The sequence below is a fragment of the Pararge aegeria genome, chromosome 20 (assembly GCF_905163445.1).
Source record: "Pararge aegeria chromosome 20, ilParAegt1.1, whole genome shotgun sequence".
NCBI lineage: Eukaryota > Metazoa > Arthropoda > Insecta > Lepidoptera > Nymphalidae > Pararge > Pararge aegeria.
In genome coordinates this window covers 1,372,377-1,390,656 of record NC_053199.1, presented here as the reverse complement: position 1 = coordinate 1,390,656, position 18,280 = coordinate 1,372,377, and the positions used below count along the sequence as shown (strand labels likewise).

The 18,280-nt window shown below is 38.2% G+C and overlaps 3 protein-coding genes across 3 annotated transcripts; 2 read left to right on the top strand and 1 right to left on the bottom strand.

The window, feature by feature from the left end:
- Positions 1–1,181: 1,181 nt before the first annotated feature.
- Positions 1,182–8,034, bottom strand: LOC120632648 (myogenesis-regulating glycosidase-like). The gene is made up of 9 exons (XM_039902597.1): positions 7,985–8,034; positions 7,052–7,150; positions 6,234–6,401; positions 5,165–5,825; positions 4,807–4,999; positions 4,453–4,562; positions 3,618–3,873; positions 2,349–2,505; positions 1,182–1,383 (listed from the first exon to the last, which is right to left on the bottom strand). The coding sequence occupies exons 1-9, from the start codon at positions 8,007–8,009 to the stop codon at positions 1,196–1,198; spliced, it is 1,857 nt and encodes a 618-aa protein (XP_039758531.1). The 5' UTR covers positions 8,010–8,034; the 3' UTR covers positions 1,182–1,195.
- Positions 8,035–12,205: 4,171 nt separating this feature from the next.
- Positions 12,206–14,083, top strand: LOC120632760 (tubulin-specific chaperone A). The gene is made up of 2 exons (XM_039902750.1): positions 12,206–12,510; positions 13,934–14,083. Exons 1-2 carry the CDS (start codon positions 12,302–12,304, stop codon positions 14,061–14,063), a joined length of 339 nt encoding a protein of 112 aa, XP_039758684.1. The 5' UTR covers positions 12,206–12,301; the 3' UTR covers positions 14,064–14,083.
- A 3-nt stretch (positions 14,084–14,086) lies between these two features.
- LOC120632759 lies at positions 14,087–18,280 on the top strand. Its single transcript, XM_039902749.1, has 4 exons — positions 14,087–14,693; positions 15,464–15,650; positions 16,791–17,013; positions 18,097–18,280. The coding sequence occupies exons 1-4, from the start codon at positions 14,124–14,126 to the stop codon at positions 18,179–18,181; spliced, it is 1,065 nt and encodes a 354-aa protein (XP_039758683.1). The 5' UTR covers positions 14,087–14,123; the 3' UTR covers positions 18,182–18,280.

Genomic DNA, 18,280 nt, shown 5'->3' with positions numbered 1-18,280 from the left:
ACTGGACAGATAAGATATCATGATAAGTGGAAATCTTGAACAGGCTCATGTAGAGTTAGGGAATACCATTTATTTCAATATCAAGTGCCTTTTACCTACTAGGCAACAAATTTATAAAATATGTCGATAATACTATACTCGTCACGTACTATAAGTATAACTTTCTTCTGTATTGTTATTAGGTACATGTTTGAAAGTCCTATGCTCAGAAATTAAGGGATTCGTAGATGTACCGGATTTAACGAGAGCGAATCTGAAGAGGAAGGATCGGGGAAGGATATTGGTATCTCTGCTGGAGTTGCGTACATAAGTCTAAAACGTCGATAGACCCTACTAGGTGTCATAAGACCTCTACGGTCTTATAACACCTAGAGATTCGGAGACCTATGTCCAGCAATGCCCAGTGAGCGCTCATCGGTTGATATGATGATGATGACGATGATACCACAGTATGTCTCTGTCTTTTTGTATTTTCAGAGCTTTTCTAGCAACAGAGCCACGGATTCACATGATTTATTTGTACAAGGGTATGGGCTAACCGATGCCAGGTTGCTCTCTATCCCAGACAAATTGCTGGGTTGCGGGGCAGATCTAAATCTCTTATTAGCTCTTCATAGAAACTAAAATCAATAATCATTTTTAGATGATGTATTAAGGTATGTCTTGTCGACAAATAGGTTACTTTCTACATGAAAAATCATACTATAGTATTTTTTTTCTACGACAATACACACCCTATCTAGCCCCAAAGTAAGCGTAGCTTATGTTATGGTACTAAGATGGCTGACGAAGATTTTTTATGAATAGTCTACATAAATACCTATAATATAGAAATAAATACCCAGGTACCGGAAAAACATTCATGTTCATCACACAAACATTTTCCAGTTGTGGTAATCGAACCCACAGCCTTGACTCAGAAAGCAGGGTCGCTGCTTACTGCGTCAATCGGCCGTCAAAGTCAAGTTATCACGTACCTGAAAAACTGCATTTTTGTCTCTCTGCACGCAGCAACTTTCGCATTTAAAAATTTATTTTAAAATGCGAAATTTATTTTTATATTACATTGTAAGGACGATACAGTAAAAGCGAAAAGCCGCGTTGAGGAATTAAAATAAAACTAGAAAATTCTTAAGTATTACTGGTGTACTTCTATTCTTTAAATATGTACATAAGTTATGTTTTACAAAAGATCTTAGTCTTCAAGCGTGAAGTAAGGCAGAGTGTCCAACGGTGCTGGGTAGTCCCGCAGCCATGTTGGTCCAGACACCAGCTCGCCAGTCACACCATCCCGCCACTGGCCTTTAGGAAGATAGATGTCTCGAGATACTGCCCCCTCAACTAACACTGGCGCTGCTAGTATGCGTTCGCCCAAGAGGAATTCTGAAAAAATATTTTTCTATAGTCTACCATCAGCTTAAATAATTATCTTCTGCTAGTCTCATGCTCTCTTATAGGAAGAGAGGGAAATAGTGCTTCTACCCGCGTTTGTGATACGAAACACTAAGGTGTGCTTTTCCGGCATCAATGTTACGCGCTTAGTATTCGTTCCTAAATATTTAATTACATATCACTTGCTTTAACGGTGAAGGAACACACTATGAGGAAAGAGTTCTCCAAAATGTTTTCAAGGGCGAGTGGAGTCTACCAATCCGCAATGGCCAGCGTGGTGAACCACGGCCTTAACCATTCTCATCTCGAGAGGAGACTCATCCCTTGTAACCCTCGTTAACGGGTCGATGATGATTACGATGATGACGATGATGATGAATAGGTAGTAGTATACCTTCAAGGTAAGAGTGAATAAACATTCTAAGCAAGTCCGCTATGACTTAGACCTAGGCTTTCTCATCATTGATTTGAAGAAAATCTGAAGTTTATTTATTTGGTTATGTAAACCCTTACTGAATTTACTAATACACTCCAGTGGGGATTGCCAGAGAAGATACGGTTGGAATCCGTTCCGCAATGGTTGATTATCAGTCAACCAATGGACGTCCACTGCTGGTCATAGGGAGTCTTTTGTAGGGAGTTACGGTTACAATTAGTACGGTCTTGCTGCTTGGGTCCTGTGGCTCATTGCGACTCGCTCGATGTCGTGCGTCCACTTAGTCAGGGTGCCAACCAACGCTGCGTTTACCGGTGCGAGGTCACCACCAGGTCCAGCACCTTGAGACCCCAATGTCTATCGATTCTCCGAGCTAGGTGCCTCAGCCATTGTCACTTTAGCTTCGCAACTCTTTGAGCGATTATGTCGGTTACTAGCCAGATAGCTCCGGTTGATTACATATCAACAGAAATCAGAATACTTCTTAATAAGCTTAGGAAATTCCGAAGAAATATCTTACCATCTCCAACTGCTAGGGCTTCTTGGTCGGTAGGGTCAATCCACCAGATGGGAGGGTTGACCGGAGTACCCTTGTCGACCGAAGCTTGCATGGCGGCAACGATCTCATCCGCGTAGTCTGCGTGCAATTGCGTGTAGCGACGGCAAATCTCAACCGCCTGAACAAATCAGTATTTATGTAATTTAGAAACATAAAGTAACGAACGATTCACGGCCTGGTCTGTTATCCCGGGATAACAGACCAGGCCGTGAATCCCTGGATTGGAACAAAAAGATGAATGGTTTTTAATTCAAGAAATATAAAATATCAATTGCTTTAACGGCGAAGGAAAACATTGTGAGGAAACCTGCTTGCCAGAGTTATCCATAACGTGGCTAGCGTGGTGGACTAAGAGCTCATTCTGAGAGGAAATCCGTGACCTGTAGTGGGCTGCTAATGGGTTGATAATAATGATAGGAACATTAGGTACACAAAAAATTCCACGACACGACATGGTACTAACGAGTAGCGAAACCACTTCTTATCAGTTCGATAATAATATTTACTGACGTACTGGCAACCACTTCTTTCTGCGATGGGCGATTATAAGCTAATTCTAGAACTTTCTAACCCTAAAGCATGACGTTACTTCTTAGTAAAAATAAGAGGCACATCCTAGGCTTTACTGAAAACTGCACCTGCACATATTTCAGTTATCTGATGCTGCATAGTTTTTGGGCATCGGTAGAACTTTATAATAGGGATATTACCAGCTAGATTGATCCTAACTTACTAATATAAATCTAGTTGTTGCCATTGCCGTTGGTTATATAATAAACCAGTGGAACTGTTAGTTTCTATAAGATAATTAATAATCATATATATCACGGACGCTAATTTAGAGATAAAGCTATCTATCTAAAAGTCGATTAGATTGGTTAATCTCTCGACAACCAAGCCTATTTTTAAATCTCTGTTGCTTTTATAGACTAAAAAGTATTATAAGTCCGTCTCCAAAATGCACAATTTTGTCATCGTAAATGTGCTTGAGCCAAACTTGGGTACCAAATAATTAGCAAAGAAACGAACAGACCCTGGAGCCGCTATAGTACAGAAATCTTCAATCCAAACTAAATTGACAGGTCTCAAAGTATCCTGGGGCTCAAAGGATAGCCCTAGTTTTAAACCAATCTAGTTTATTTAAGGGATTCGTGTACAACTGAACAATTGGCACCACTCTCGCATTTATAATATTAGTATGGATAGTTTCTGGAGCAAAAAATTACTAACCTCTTCATCATGATCCCACGGCACAAAGGAGTACTGCAGCGTGGGCATGAATACATTAGCTTGTAACCATCTCACAAACAGTTCCTTGGAAGGTTTGTCGTTGTAGCCGTTGCCGCCGATCATGTCGGGCAGCACCAGTGTGTAGCCATTGAGGTTCATGGTGAGCAACGTGGTTACGAGGGTGATGAGCCCGTTGTTGTAGCCCCAGTACGTGTCCTTGTCTACCATACGAATAAACACTGGGAGGTCTTGGGTCCTAGAAAAATATTGTCTTTTTAATCCTGCATATCCGTAGATTGTGTCCCCCATTAAACTGGGACACCAGCCATTGAATCCAGTATGCCAGTTGTCTCCATAGGCCACTACTTTCAATACTCCTAGTAAAGTGATACTAGTAGTACGTTACAGTGTGCAATATCTAAGTAATGGGGATATCTCGGTAATGTGGTAGTCTTAATCAAGAAAGTTTCATTTTACTCCAGGGGATACCTTAGGATAATAATTCTAAAGTGTCCTATTTACTAAATGACACAAGATATAAATTGAGTACTGGCACCAAAAAGGCCACCGAACGTTTTAGGGACATTTTATTTCTATCACTATACAAAAAATATAAGATTATAAGTGTAAGAAACCCTAGGATTAATCATTGTAACTGGAAATTAAACTCCGGCACTGGCATTGGTTATGGCTAAGGGATTATGGGTCGAGCAAAGTTGGTTGTTAGCGGAAATAAGGGAAATATGTAATCGCACTTTTTACTAACTTCTGCTTTAGTTGGTTTCGGTCTTTGCAACTATAAACATAAAATTTACCGATTTTGTAAGTTACGTACCTCATTCCAGATCTGATTTCGATCATAGGTCCGAACTGGGCAACAGTCCTCACGTAAGATTGCACGATGTGTCCGGGATGTAGATCAATATCGCCATTTTGAACTGGAATCTAGAAATAATAAATAATATTTTTTTATAAAATAAACTAATAAAGAAGACTTCTAGGAAGCTGCAGACCTGATTCCAGTACCTTGTTCCAATGTTCACTTTATGTAAACGTGCTTTGAATGATACGCGATCAGGGATTTATAAATCTAACTGACATTATTATATATCAAGAAAAAGGATAACTTATGGGTCCAAAATTATGGCTTCAAAAGGTTGCAACACACTGTGTAAAGACCTTTCCTTACCTGAGGAGACCAACTAGATTCTCCAGCATCAAATTTAATGCTGTCAATATCGTAAGTATCCAAAATGTTTTGGATTCTCTTGCTGTACCAGTCAGCTGCTTCAGGGTTCGTGAAGTCGATGTAGGCGGGCACTGAGCCGTTGTTGTTCCACCAGGAGCTATCTGGACTACCATTTTCGTTCAGGACTAGGTAACTGCAAAAAATATATATTGGGTGTATTTCAGTCGAACAGAAATTTGGTTCGGAAAACAACTAAAACAACGGAATTATCAAAACTTTAAATAGGTATATATTACAGTTAGTTCTGCCTTCCGTGAATAGTTTTTAAGTATGCTATATGATATGTTTTTTAACTTACCCTTTGTTCAAAGCATCGGAGTACCACGGCTCGCAGTCCTTATTGATGAAGGGGTGCACCCAAATCGAAACTCTGAATCCGAGACCCTTAATATCCTGAACAAGTTGTTTTAAATCAGGAAGTTTCCTCTCGTCAACAGTTAGAGATCCGTAGCAAATTTCCCACAGATCATCGATCTCAAATTGGGCGTTGGGGAACCCACTGTCTTTAATTTCGTTGGCGAAATCCCAAAGACTGCTTTGGTCAATTTCTCTAGAGTATCTTGCCCAGGTAGACCAAACAGGGTATTGGATCATTCTGTAGTCGGGAATCCCTGATGGTTTACCTAAGTACGTGTCAACTGCGTGTTGATGCGCTTGCTTAACGTCGTCGAAGAACCAAAGGTCGTACTGCAGAACATTGTGCAAACGTTTTGTAGAATAAGGAGCTGCAACCTCAGCGACGAAGCAAATGTGGTTATCCAAGATATTGTGGTGGTCCACGAATAAGGGTGCCTCTGGTTGGATGTAAATGTACCATCCATTTGAGTTGACCCAATATCTTTCAGAGACTGCAGAATTATCGGCTTCCTTTGAAATTATCGAATATTTCTCGATTTTTGAGGTTTGTATTGGCCAGTATTGCTCTTTCTGTTCTGGGCCACCGTACCATTGTCTGTTACCTGAAATGTTAAATTTTTTTTAGTCTATAACACAGTCAGTGTTACTTATTGTGTTGAGTTCTTGTCGACGACAAGTTAAGTACTTTTAAACTTATGAAAAATGAACAGATTTTAAAAGCAATTTTCGTTCAAACAAGTCAAGAGCTATTTTGTTTATTTGGTGGTCCTTATAAAAGAAATCTTTTAAAAATCAAGTTTTACAAAGCTGGACATTGAAATTGATAAAGTCTCAATGCTTATCCAAACGGGATCAGAGGTCTACCACTTTGGGAGGGAGCAAATGCTGAAGAAGTCTACTGTCACCTATCATAATTTTATGTTAGATTTTTGTCTGTGTATTATTAAGCTTAGAATTCTTGAAATGGGTGGTGGATTTTACAGGAATATCAAACTTATTGGTATTCTCACCAAAGTCAAAGCAGTCTTCAAACACCCTATCACTGGGGCCGTCCCACGTGATAGTGACGTGGTATGCGCCGCTGGCTGCATCCCGCTCCTCTGTCATCTGGAAGAACACCTCATCGTCTTGCTTGTCTACCTTCCTGCCGATCTTTCCAAGGACGATGCGTTCGCCTTCTGCAAATGAATGAATGACTTCACTTTTATTGTGCACCACAGAAGACCGGCAAAGTGCTAGTCCGACTCTCTCACAAAAATTATGTCTGTTGCATAGACTAAGAACATAGAGAAACCGTGTACACCACGAATATTGAAGCAACGAAAACCGCTCACGCACACTTTAGTAGTGTTTATCGTACAGACGTTTAGTAATTTCAGTCCATTTAGAAGTTGATAGTAATTATTTTACCAATAATTCGATACAGTTTTATTCATTGTAAAATTTGTACAGAGATGAGAGATATTGTGAAAATGAGGCTTAATTTGCTATACTCCGCGAAGGCAACCCAAAACGTATGGTGTAATTTATAACGTCTTCAATCTTTAGGTATACTCTACACCAAACAGATCTTCGGCAAATACTCTCTACGAACATACCGGAGCACCGGAGCATCCTCAGGAGAGGTTGACTTTACAATGAATAATTTTAATGCTAAAAACATTTTATCTATATATTTTATATATAGATAAAATTTTATATATATATATATTTTATTTTTTTCCTTAACCCATTGTAAAATCTTCTGAGGATTTTTTATTTCTTCTTTTTGGCCTAATTTGGAGCCCTTGGCTTATATCGATGAGTAAAAAAATAATTCAGAACTTACCCGTAAGGACGATTAATGTTAAACCATCATCATCACGCTCCTCCACATAAAAGTCGCGTGCCTTAGGCAACCTGGGGACTGCCAGTGCCACTGCCAAACCTGAATGAATGAATGAATGAATACACTTTTATTGTACACCACATAAACATAACAAATTAAAAGTAAAAATTTAACAAAAAGTATACAATTTGGCGGCCTTATCGCTACATAGCGATAAGGCACCTGCTCAAGGAAAACAAAAGAGTACACTATTAGGTATGCGTGCTCCAATATGAACTGAGTGCCTCAAGCTAAATTTTCTACCTGTTTAGGTATTCGAGCGCGCGAAAACTAACTACGATTTATAAGGTACTAGCTTCTGACCGCGACTTCGCCTGCATGGCATTCAGATTAGGTCTAAAGATTCACTCGTTAACAGTTTTCAAATTTCCCTCGGGAACTACTAAAGGAATCGGGATAAAAGGTAGCCTATGCCAAAGGATACATGCATGCTAAATTTCATCCAAATCCTTTTAGTCGTTTTTGCGTGATTGAGTAACAAACATCCACACTTTCACATTTATAATATTAAGTAGGATTGCAGGACCACCAATTACTTAGTTGCAATACTGGGCAGCGGAGCAAGCGGTAATAGCGCATTGATTACAAGCTCGATTTCACTTTCGCGGCGCCCAGCAGGAATCAACGGTGAAGCAAAACATCGTGAGGAACCTTGCATACCTGAGAGTTCTCCATAATGTTCTCAAAGGTGTATGAACACGCTGACCCACCAATCCGTACTGGGTCAGCGTGGTGGACTACGGCCTTAACAACATCTCATTGTGGCAGGATATTCGTGCCCTGATAATGATGATTCATTTTGACATGGTTTAATACGACGCGCGGGTATAAGATCAGTGAATTAAAAAATATCAAAGATTATTCTAGACATACCTGCCAGAAGTAGCAACAACTTCATTTTGGCAGACCTCCTGCCTTGTGGGTCGACGGGGCAAGGTGTACATTACTTTTATGATTACCACTATCAACTCTTATCGGCTCCTCTCGCTTGGATAACGCATGTCAGACCTAAGTACCTATCTTAAAATCTTGTATCTATAGGTAAAAGAATGGTTCCACAATACTTTTTCTATCTTAAGTGTTCTGTACACCAATTCCCGGTAGTTACCCTTACCAATTCAACACGTAGATAAACAGGTATATTGTATATAGGTAGATGAGTATGTAGGTATAATTAGGTTATCCTACTGGCCTTCTTCCTACGTCTGTGGTAATGTTATAAAGAGGAAAGATTTTTTGTTTGTTTGTTTGTACCCAATTGGAAGCGACGGTATTGGATCTAATTTCTCCAAAAGAAAGCAAACCTACCACGAAATAAAATAGGCTATATTATTTTCAAAAAAGTTCAGGTCATTAAGAAAATTGCAATAATGGAACCCAAAGTAGCAAAATTTTGCCATTTAACATTACTTGGCGTGTGCTGAGAAAACTATTGATTATTCATAAAAATTATGTATTACATGATCAAAGTACTCATTGTTACCTACCTACAAAAAACATAACAAATGAGATAGTTAGATATATTACGCGAGGGCATATACCTATATTAATTGAATTCTTATTCAAATAAATAGTTTTATCATCATGGGTTTATATAGCAGTTAAGTAATTCGTTTCAATCTGACAGAATGCAGAAGTTATATAGAGTTTAAAAAAATTGAAGCCTTTTAAAAGCACACCCGAATATTTTTAAAAGACAACTTAAAATACGATTTAAAAACGCATACGGGGTCGATGTGGCGGGTAACAGGTAGTATATACTATAGGTATATACTATAGGTAAAAGGCTAGTATAAACGAGAAAGTTTAGGAGGACTTATGGATGTTTTACTATTTCACGCATAAACTACTAAACGAAATTGATTGGATTTTGAAATGGCTATAGATTATACCCTGGATTAATATAAAGGTTACATTTGACTCTGCGGAAATCCATGGTTCCCATGCGATTTGTAAAACTGAATTTCAAGTCGATGCGACTATAACCATCTAGCACCTAACTCATTTACATAGACCATTAAAATAAGTATACTTATATACTCCTTCGAAGACTTTGGTCTTCATGCATTAAGGTATTTTTTTTTCCAAATTCTTCGAATTGTGTTTATGGCCAGTAATGACTTACGGCTCTAAATCGGTCGTTTACTAGCCAGACTCGAGAGACACTCGGTGGGCAATAAAGAAAACTATTCTCGGAGTATATGAAGTGATGAGTGAACAAGGTCATTCCTTGTTCTATCACTTAGACATACTCCGAGATCCGTAGAAGCAGCAGAGTTACCGACGAAACTCAACGAGTCTCTAAGTTGAAGTGGCAATACGCGGGCACATAGCCTAAAGAACCAATATTCATTGGTTATTTAGGCTATAGGCTATCGAGACGCTACTACTAACTAATGAATAAACCGTTATTTTTATGTTGGTTGATTGTTTTTCTTAATGCACGTTCTGAAAGTTCTGGATGGTGACCAAATTCCCACAAAGTCAACGAGCGAGCTTCACTTGATTAGCTGAGTAGCTTGTTATTAGTGTTTTATTGAGTACAAGATTCACATAACTAGTCGAACGATGTCGTATGCGTCAGGCATTTTTAAAAAGGTTCGTGACTTAAATTCGTTGTTCGTAAAAGTTGCGATGAGTGGTTGGATTTTTATTTTAACTAAGATATTTTAAAGTAAGTACGGAACCCCAAACCTTATCATACGTTTCTTAGAGCATGAAGATGTAACATTTTATTTCATGGTGTTACTTTGAGTTATTTAATCCAATCTGAAGTAGCTTCCAAGCGAGTTCGCCAGGCATTTTATCAATAAAAAGAAATCAATTGGCTATTTGATAAGATACAGTCATTCATATCAAGTATTTTGTTTATTCCTTTTTACATAATATAATTTATTTGTTAGTGCTTAATATAAGTGCCCTAAAAGCAAAAACCCTTTGGCATTAAATTTCTTTCACAGGCAGGCATATTACATGGTACTTAAGACACATGGTCGGATTCAAATCCAACCATTACTGAGTCATCGTCATCATCATCATCATTTCAACCGATTTACGTTCACTGCTGGACATTACGTTCACGACGGCCGATTGGCGCAGTTTGTAGCGTTCCTGCTTTCTGAGTCCAAGGCCGTGGGTTCGATTCCCACAACTGGAAAATGTCTGGGTGTTTATCTATATATTACAAGTATTTATGTATAGTATATTATTTATAAAAGATATTTATCAGTTATCTTAGTACCCATAACACAAGCTACGCTTACATTGGGGCTAGATGGCGATGTGTGGATTGTAGTAATATATTTATTTATTATAGGTATTTATTTATTTACATAGGTCTTTCATAGGGAGTACTGGGCCACTTGTTGTCAGCGGCTTCCAGCGACTTGCTTGATGTCTTCTGTCCACATTATTGAGGGCCGACACACGCTACGTTTAACGGTGTGGTGTGGCCATTCTATCACCTTAGGACCTCGACGTCCATCGATTGTTCGACTGATTGTTCGATTGTTCGCTGAGCTATGTCGGACGTGGATTGGTTGGGCATAAGGCTGCTTTTTTTGCTATGCTACGTTGCTATGGATGCGTTTGATATCCACCAATCATATTCATTGGTGCACATAGCTTGGCCCTGGTGGAAACGGATTCAACTAAGATATGTTTTTATATGGAAAGATCCGTGCTATGGATGCCTGCTATGGGCCGTTGCGAGTGGTGTAGCTATGTGCAGAGCAGAGTACCTACAGTATGCCCGCGTCTGTCGCTGAAAGTAGACATGCCACTTCCCAACTATCGATACATCTCATAGCTCGAGCTGCGTCTCTTTCTCGCGCAGCTACTTTGCGGCGGCGCATCTTCATAGCGCATCCTCCTCGCACAGCTACATAGCTTAGTATCGGTGGAAACAGTCACATATTTTCGTAGCGTAGATTTCACATCTTCGCAGCATAGCTGCATAGCACATCTCTGGTGGAAAGGCACCCTAAAGAGGACTTCTCAATCTGGCACTGTCACAATCCTTACCTACTAATATTATAAATGCGAAACTGTGTTTGTTTGTACCTTCGTTTGTCCTTCCTTTACGCCTTAACCAAGCAACCGATCCACTTGATTTTTGGCATAGAGTTAGTTGAACGGACGAAAAAGTAGCCTATGTACCTCTCATAGGCTAATTTTTGTTCCAGGAACACAACGACTTAAACTTGTAAAAAAACCAATACAAACGTGTACGAAGAACGCGGGCAACGTCTACCTTCGTTATTTTTTTTTATTGAATAACATACAATTTGACAGTGCGTCTGGTTTGCTTAGAAAAAGTAGCCGTAATATTTTGATTGCCTTGGTATTAAGAGAATACGAATTTTCTCAACATCTTCCAGTCCTATCGGATGTCGGCAACCATTAGGGCTAGCTGTACTCATAGAATTAAGAAAATACAGAAAGCGTGTACAGGATTAAAATTGAAACATCAAGAACCACTCCACTTTAGTAGTGTTTCTTGAACAGGCGGTTAGTTACTTCTCCCCATTTAGCAGTTGACAGTAATTATTTTAACTCTAATATTCTAAACATTTACCATAAAATGAAAAAAATGGGAAAAGTTTGTGAGCTAGCAACACTACGAGGCGCGGGTGAGAAATACGACGTGCGCATGGTGTTTCAATTTTTTTGACACAATGCTCTTCATGCAACAATGGCTAAATATTAGGGGTTTTGAATGTTCCTAGATAGTGAGTTGGTACTTATAATGAAAGATTACTAAACATTTTACAGAAAGAAAATTCGCCTTCGGCTAGGTTTTCGTTTGCCTTGAAATGCACTGTGCATTTCAAAGAGAATATAACACTACATTTATGCATTTGTGATGGCACACGATATGTCCCTGACTTTCAAACTTTCATTTCTCTTACTTTTGATTTTCTCTGTGATTATTTTCCATTTCCTGTAGCACGCTCGCAGTACGGTTGTATCCTCCTTGCATAAGACGGAAGAACTCGAGCTCAGAGCCGTGTGACCGGTTTTAGGGCCGCAGGAAGTATGGCAGGAAGGTCAAATCTGACGTTAAAAAAAATGACAATCAATGTCACTAGTTTTATAGGTACTGTCAAATTTGCGTCAAATGATTCAGACTGATTCACTTTTCGAAAAAGACAAAAATTCAAATTTCTAAAACCGAGCGCGTCTTATACAATGGCAGATCCCCGTATCAGGCAAATAAAGATCAAAACCGGCGTTGTTAAGCGTATAGCAAAGGAAAAGGTTGTTTACGAAAAGGAGGCCGAAAAGCAAAAAATTAGAATACAAAAGATAAAAGACGAAGGACAGGACGAACACAATATAAGGAAGCAGGAAGAAGTTCTGCAGGAGTCACTTATGATGGTACCTGACTGCCAACGGCGGTGAGTTGTGTTCTAAATTTTAATTTACACATCGGGATGGTCCCGTAAAGTGTATTTTTTGTCCAGAGACCGTATTTACTGAGATATTTGTCTTTGTGGTTGCAGATGGTTTGTAGGTTATAAAAGCTTTTTTCAATAGCTTATTAACCGAACCGAACGTTACTTTTTATGTATATACATAAGAAATAAAGAAAAAGTCGTAGTTAATAACTTTTTGTTTATTTCTCAGTCCAATCCAAACCATGTACCTTTTACTTAAAGTATATCAGATAAATGAATTTTTGCCATGAGTAAAACCTTTTACTTAAAGTATATCAGATAAATGAATTTTTGCCATGAGTAAATATTGATATAAGCTGAGTTTTTAATTTAGTTTAGGTAAACCCAAATTTGTGTCACTATGTTGCAGCACAAATCACTGAATTGATCTGAAATTTAGTCCGACTGTATGGGTGATCAACTTTAGAGGCCTTTTGAACTAGCCTTTTATTTGCCTTGTAACATACTCTCCTGTTCTATATAGAACATGCGATGTTGCCAGTCCTTATCTATACCACTCAATTGTGTCCAATGTATTCATGACTCACTGGCACTATGAGTGGCCCTGTGCTATCACTAGGAATTCATTCATCAACAGCCTTTTAACTTCCACTGTTGAACAGGCCTCACAGGGTGTTAGAGACAGGGCTGATCCATGACGTTTGCAGCTGCCCTGCTTTCAGAGTCCAAGGCTGTGGGTTCAATTCCCACAACTGGAAAATGTTTGTGTGATGAGCATGAATGTTTTTCAGTGTCTGGGTGTTTATATTGTATATTCTAAGTATTTATCTATATTGTTTATAAAGATATTCCACAGTCATCTTAGTGCCCATAACACAAGCTACGCTTACTTTGGGGCTAGATGGCGATGTGTGTGTTGTCTTAATATATTTATTTATTTATTTAATGGTGGTTGATGGAGTATTATGATTACTATGACTTGTTAGTGGGCTTGAGCTGAGAATTTCAAATATAAAACTCAAATGTAGCAATTCTATGTAATCCAGGGCAATGGCCCTTTGATATAGCTGTCTAATAACTAGACCAACAAGGTGTTACAAAACTGGGCAGTTTCATCAAATTTAGATAAATCAGAAAACTGGTCTAAAACAGTTGAAGATAAGTTAATAATAAGCATTAGCTTTTAACAGTCCACTGCTAAAGGCCTGTCTCAACAGGAAGTTTTACCCATGATCACAGCTCTGGGTAGAAGTGATTGCAGCAGTTAGTAGTAGCAACAGAGAACTGTGTTCAGCTGTTGCCCATTCTCGGTAACATACCCTTAGTTGCCTCATGCCCACGGGTAAAAGAGAGGCGATGGCAACTTCATTCTGATCTGCCAGCACCACATGGCATATAATAATAATAATCCCTCTTATTCCAGGTTAGCAAAAGCATTCACAGATCTTAAAAACACTCTTGACACAGAACAAGATCTCAAAGAGCACGAAGATTACCAAGCAGCCGAACAAGCATTAAAAGACGCTGAGTGCCAGCTGCCTAAATCAACGTAACCTGTACAGAAGCTTTAATAACACTTTTACATATTTATAATTATTAATAATATAATAATCATGTCTTATATGTCGGGCTTTTATGACAACAGCAATTTTACATTCCAAAATTTTCAAATTAATCCCACACATTATCCTTTACCTCCCTTCCCTCCACCTCCTGTCACCCCTTTTTCATTAACCCCTGAACTAACTGACCAGGATTTCTTGAAAAAGTTTGAAAATCGCATACCTAATGAGGTCAAGCGAAAAGTTAATACACTTAACATATCAGAACTTCATGACAATATCTATGAATTAGTTTTATCATTGAATGATATGAAAATTCAAGAAGGAAATCTGTCTAACAATATTGATAAATTATCTGAAGAAGAATGGAAGGCCGCACTCGATAATATAAAAGTGAATAAAAATGTTATACAAAGTGTGATAGCAAAACTAAGCAGTTCATATTTAGATATGAGCAAGAAGCTTATTGCAAAAAGAACAGCAAAGAGATTACGGCTGAAAAGGCTCAAAGAGGAAAGAAAGATAGAAAAGAAGGAAAGAACAAAGCAGTTGGAAGAGAGATCCCGCAAGATTGATGAGAATTTGCAGAAAATAAAAGATGATATTCAGAGAGCTAAACAGGTGATTATGAGCTATGAAGATGCTTAAGATATCATTACTTTCATTTATCCCTCTTTCTTTTCACTAAACCAGGGTATTGTCTAAATCGAATGTCTAATAATTTGATCCATACCTTTAGAAAAACAACTTTTCACAAACTCTAATAACTATGTATTGGCAAATGGTTTATGTTACGAAATTCCTTAGATTAGGCGTAACTTATTAAGACATTTTCTTAATTGTCTTTGAATCAGCCTTACTAATATTATAGATGCGATAGTGTTTTTGTTTCTTTGTTAGCATCGCCATTAGCAAATCAACTTGGTTTTTGGCATGTACTTAGTTGAAAGCACGAAGAGTAATATAGGTTACTTTTATTCCAAGGAAAAAAGTGGTTTCCACAGGATAGTAATAGTAAGATATAGTTGTAAAACATCTTTAGGACCATGTCCATACTTGGAAAGATATCATCATCATCCTCATCAATCGATTGCCGGCCCACAACCCGGTAGTGGTCCCTGGTCTACTCTCAGAATGAGAAGGGGGTTGGTAGACTTCACATGTTCTTGAGAATATTATGGAGAACTCTCAGGCATGCAGGTTTCCTCAAGACGTTTTCCTTCACCGTTTAAAGCAATATTAAAATTGCTTGAATTAAAACTCACATAACTCCCAAAAGTCAACGGTGCGTACCGGGTTCGAACTCTGTCTCTACGAAAACAAAGCCGAACCCACTACGGCACGGTATCACCGGTTCCGCTTTCTAAAGGTTTATTTGATCTTATTTATAGGAGGAAGAAGCAAAAATTCAAGCTGACATCTTCTTGAAAGAAGTAATAAGAAAGAAACACGATGCCAATAAGAGTATAGCAAAATTAGAAGCACTTCTGAAGTTAAGAAAAGCGCGGCAGAACACTGCTAGAGGGAGAGGGCAAGATGTATCAGATACTGAGGCAACTACCTTCCAAAATAATATTGGTAAGTAGTCATTCAGAAAACATCTGCCAACATCAGACTGTCTTATAAAACTGGTAAATATTTAGTAAGAGTATAACATACATTTTGATGAAAAAATTAATTGTAGTTTACCAGATTTGCTCATCAAAAGTTTGTTTCAACCATTTAGATATTTTTCAATTTCAAAGAAAAATTACAATTTATCTTAAAATTATGGTTTTATAAGATATTCTGAAACAAGTGCATCAACAATTAACAATCATAGCATAAATAAATAAAAATAATAAATAAATAAGCTATATAATCAAAAGTAACATATTAAACATCGATTTACAAAAAAAAAAAAAAGAAATAAACCAAATAAAGAAAATCTAAATAATATACATGCATTAAAGTTAGTTGGGTATCCATCTGCAGGTAAAGGCCTCCTCCATCTTTCAATCATATCATATATCAACAAAATTGTTTGTTCTACAACTTGGTTTTTGACTTAGAGTAACTTAAAAGGACACAGAGCAAGGCTTCTTTTTATCCCAGGACACAAAAACATTTCCACAGGATTGTTAACACCGTCATAAACGCGGACGCAAACCTAGTATTATTATAGTACTGCTTTAAGCAATGGCAGTAACCCTTCTGGCATTTGGAGTTATTTGACGGTGGTAGCCCAGTGGGTAGAAGCTCGACTTCACTTTTGGGGGGCCGAGTTCGAATCCCAGCACGCACCTCTACCTTTCTAAGTTATGTGCGTTTTAAGTAATTAAAATAGCCCTTGCAATCTGCGAGCCAAGTTGTATACGTTGTTTTGTTATACTTTTTTATGTACTTTTTGTGGTGTGCAATAAAAGTATGTTCATTTATTCATTCATGCCTGAGAGTTCTACATAATGTTCTCAAAGGCGTGTGGAGTCCACCAATCTACATTGCGACAGCGTGGTGGACTAAAACCTTAACTACTATTCTCATGGTGGGAGGAGACCCGTGCCCAGTAGTGGGCCGGTAATTGGTTGATATGATGATGGGGTACAGATAAAAAATCCTCAATGCTAGCTTGTCTGGCGCTGAAGATGTTCTTAGGCTGCGGAAAACACTTACCATCATGCGAACCGCTCGTTAGCTACGCTGCAGTTTGTAATTTCAATAAAATCTCTTTTTCAACAGAACGGATCAAAAAACTATGGGAACTCAAACTTCTTACGTACGAACAAGAAGAATCAGAGTCGCGAGCTCAAATGGCACAGAACAACAAACAAACAGATTCCTCAACTTTAATGGAGACCGAGGTCAAAGGCAACTTGGTGAAGTGGAGGCAGGTGTTGTTCGGTGGGGATGTGTACCCTCAGGTCGATTTCAAAGGGGATGTGGCGAGGTTTATTGATGTTAGGTATGTATTTAATATATTACGTTTTTGACACCCAACAGTTTTAGTCTATTGCAGCAAAATTGCCGACTATTTTATTTTATGTCTCAAAGTTCGGACTTTATTACAATCCCGCCATCTAAGATGATGGTGCGGGCTTACTGTCAGGGAGTATTGTAGCCATACCCCTAATCGGTTTCCACGCGTCATCGCACCGGAACACTAAATCGCTTAGCTCCACCAGGTGAGATTGCAGTCAAGGGCGAACTTGTAGTGGAATTTAAAATAAAACTACAATTTTAACGGCCCCACTACAGGTCACGGGTACCCTCTTACTCAGAATCAGAATAGTTTACAATTCTTTACAATTCTACAATAAACTACCAATTGACATCTTGGAGGTCTCTTAAAAAGTTCAAAGTTTGTATTAAACGTAAGCTTATAGAAAAGTCCTATTATAGTATATAGGACTACGTAAACGATAAAAAAGCTTGGGTGTAAATTATTGCTCTAACCAGGTTGCTCTTCTAATAATTTAAAATGACATTGTGAGATGGTGAGAACAAAAAAAAAACACCCGGCTAAGTTTGTTGTGGGCTTCTTCTTAGACCGGGACGCGTTTGGAACCCTCGTAGCTTTAGTTTTAAGTTTACGAATGTGGTTATCGCCATCATCTCACTACCGTGTAATTCTTATTTACGCATCAAAAGTGCCACCTGTGGGCCTACTTGAATAAAGATATTTTTGACTTTGACTTTACACTGCCCAGGTGTGTAGACTTATTTTTCAGAACATTATGGAGAACACCCAGGCATGCAGATTCCCTCCCCGTAAAAGTTTAATGATATTTAGTTGCTTCCGCCAAACAATTATATTTTTTTCCCTTCCATAAAGTTAGACTAATTAGTTACATATTTTGAACATAACCTTGCAAATTAGTTTATATTTAAAAATAAGGTCCAATGACTTATCTTAGGTGTTCATAATATGGGAGGCACTTTGCTCTTGTAATTTGAAAACTGCTCAAAATAGCTCAAAAGGCTCAAACTAAAATTAAGTAATTTGAAGTCGGTGGTTTTTTAAAGTTATTTAGTTTAATTGTTACAGATCGCAATGGGATTGCTACATAGATGAAGGTGCGGAATCAACCCCTCTCCCCATGGGGTGGGTTGTCCCCAACTCAACGAATTAGTTGCGACTTGAAAGTCTTACTATATTTTTGCATAAACTTTGTAGAATTGATGTTTTTATGTGTTTATGCTTGACGATAAATTGTATTTGTAATAATTAA

Bases quoted from the DNA above. Each gene is read 5' to 3' on its own strand.
- LOC120632759 (XM_039902749.1), top strand. From the start codon at position 14,124: ATGTCTTATATGTCGGGCTTTTATGACAACAGCAATTTTACATTCCAA. The intron at 15,651-16,790 runs GTAAGTAGTCAT...CTTTTTCAACAG, and splicing joins TACCTTCCAAAATAATATTG to AACGGATCAAAAAACTATGG. The intron at 17,014-18,096 runs GTATGTATTTAA...TAATTGTTACAG, and splicing joins GCGAGGTTTATTGATGTTAG to ATCGCAATGGGATTGCTACA.
- LOC120632648 (XM_039902597.1), bottom strand. From the start codon at position 8,009: ATGAAGTTGTTGCTACTTCTGGCAG. The intron at 7,151-7,984 runs GTATGTCTAGAA...TCATTCATTCAG, and splicing joins GTTGTTGCTACTTCTGGCAG to GTTTGGCAGTGGCACTGGCA. The intron at 5,826-6,233 runs GTGAGAATACCA...TTAACATTTCAG, and splicing joins TGAAGACTGCTTTGACTTTG to GTAACAGACAATGGTACGGT.
- LOC120632760 (XM_039902750.1), top strand. From the start codon at position 12,302: ATGGCAGATCCCCGTATCAGGCAAATAAAGATCAAAACCGGCGTTGTT. The intron at 12,511-13,933 runs GTGAGTTGTGTT...CTCTTATTCCAG, and splicing joins GTACCTGACTGCCAACGGCG to GTTAGCAAAAGCATTCACAG.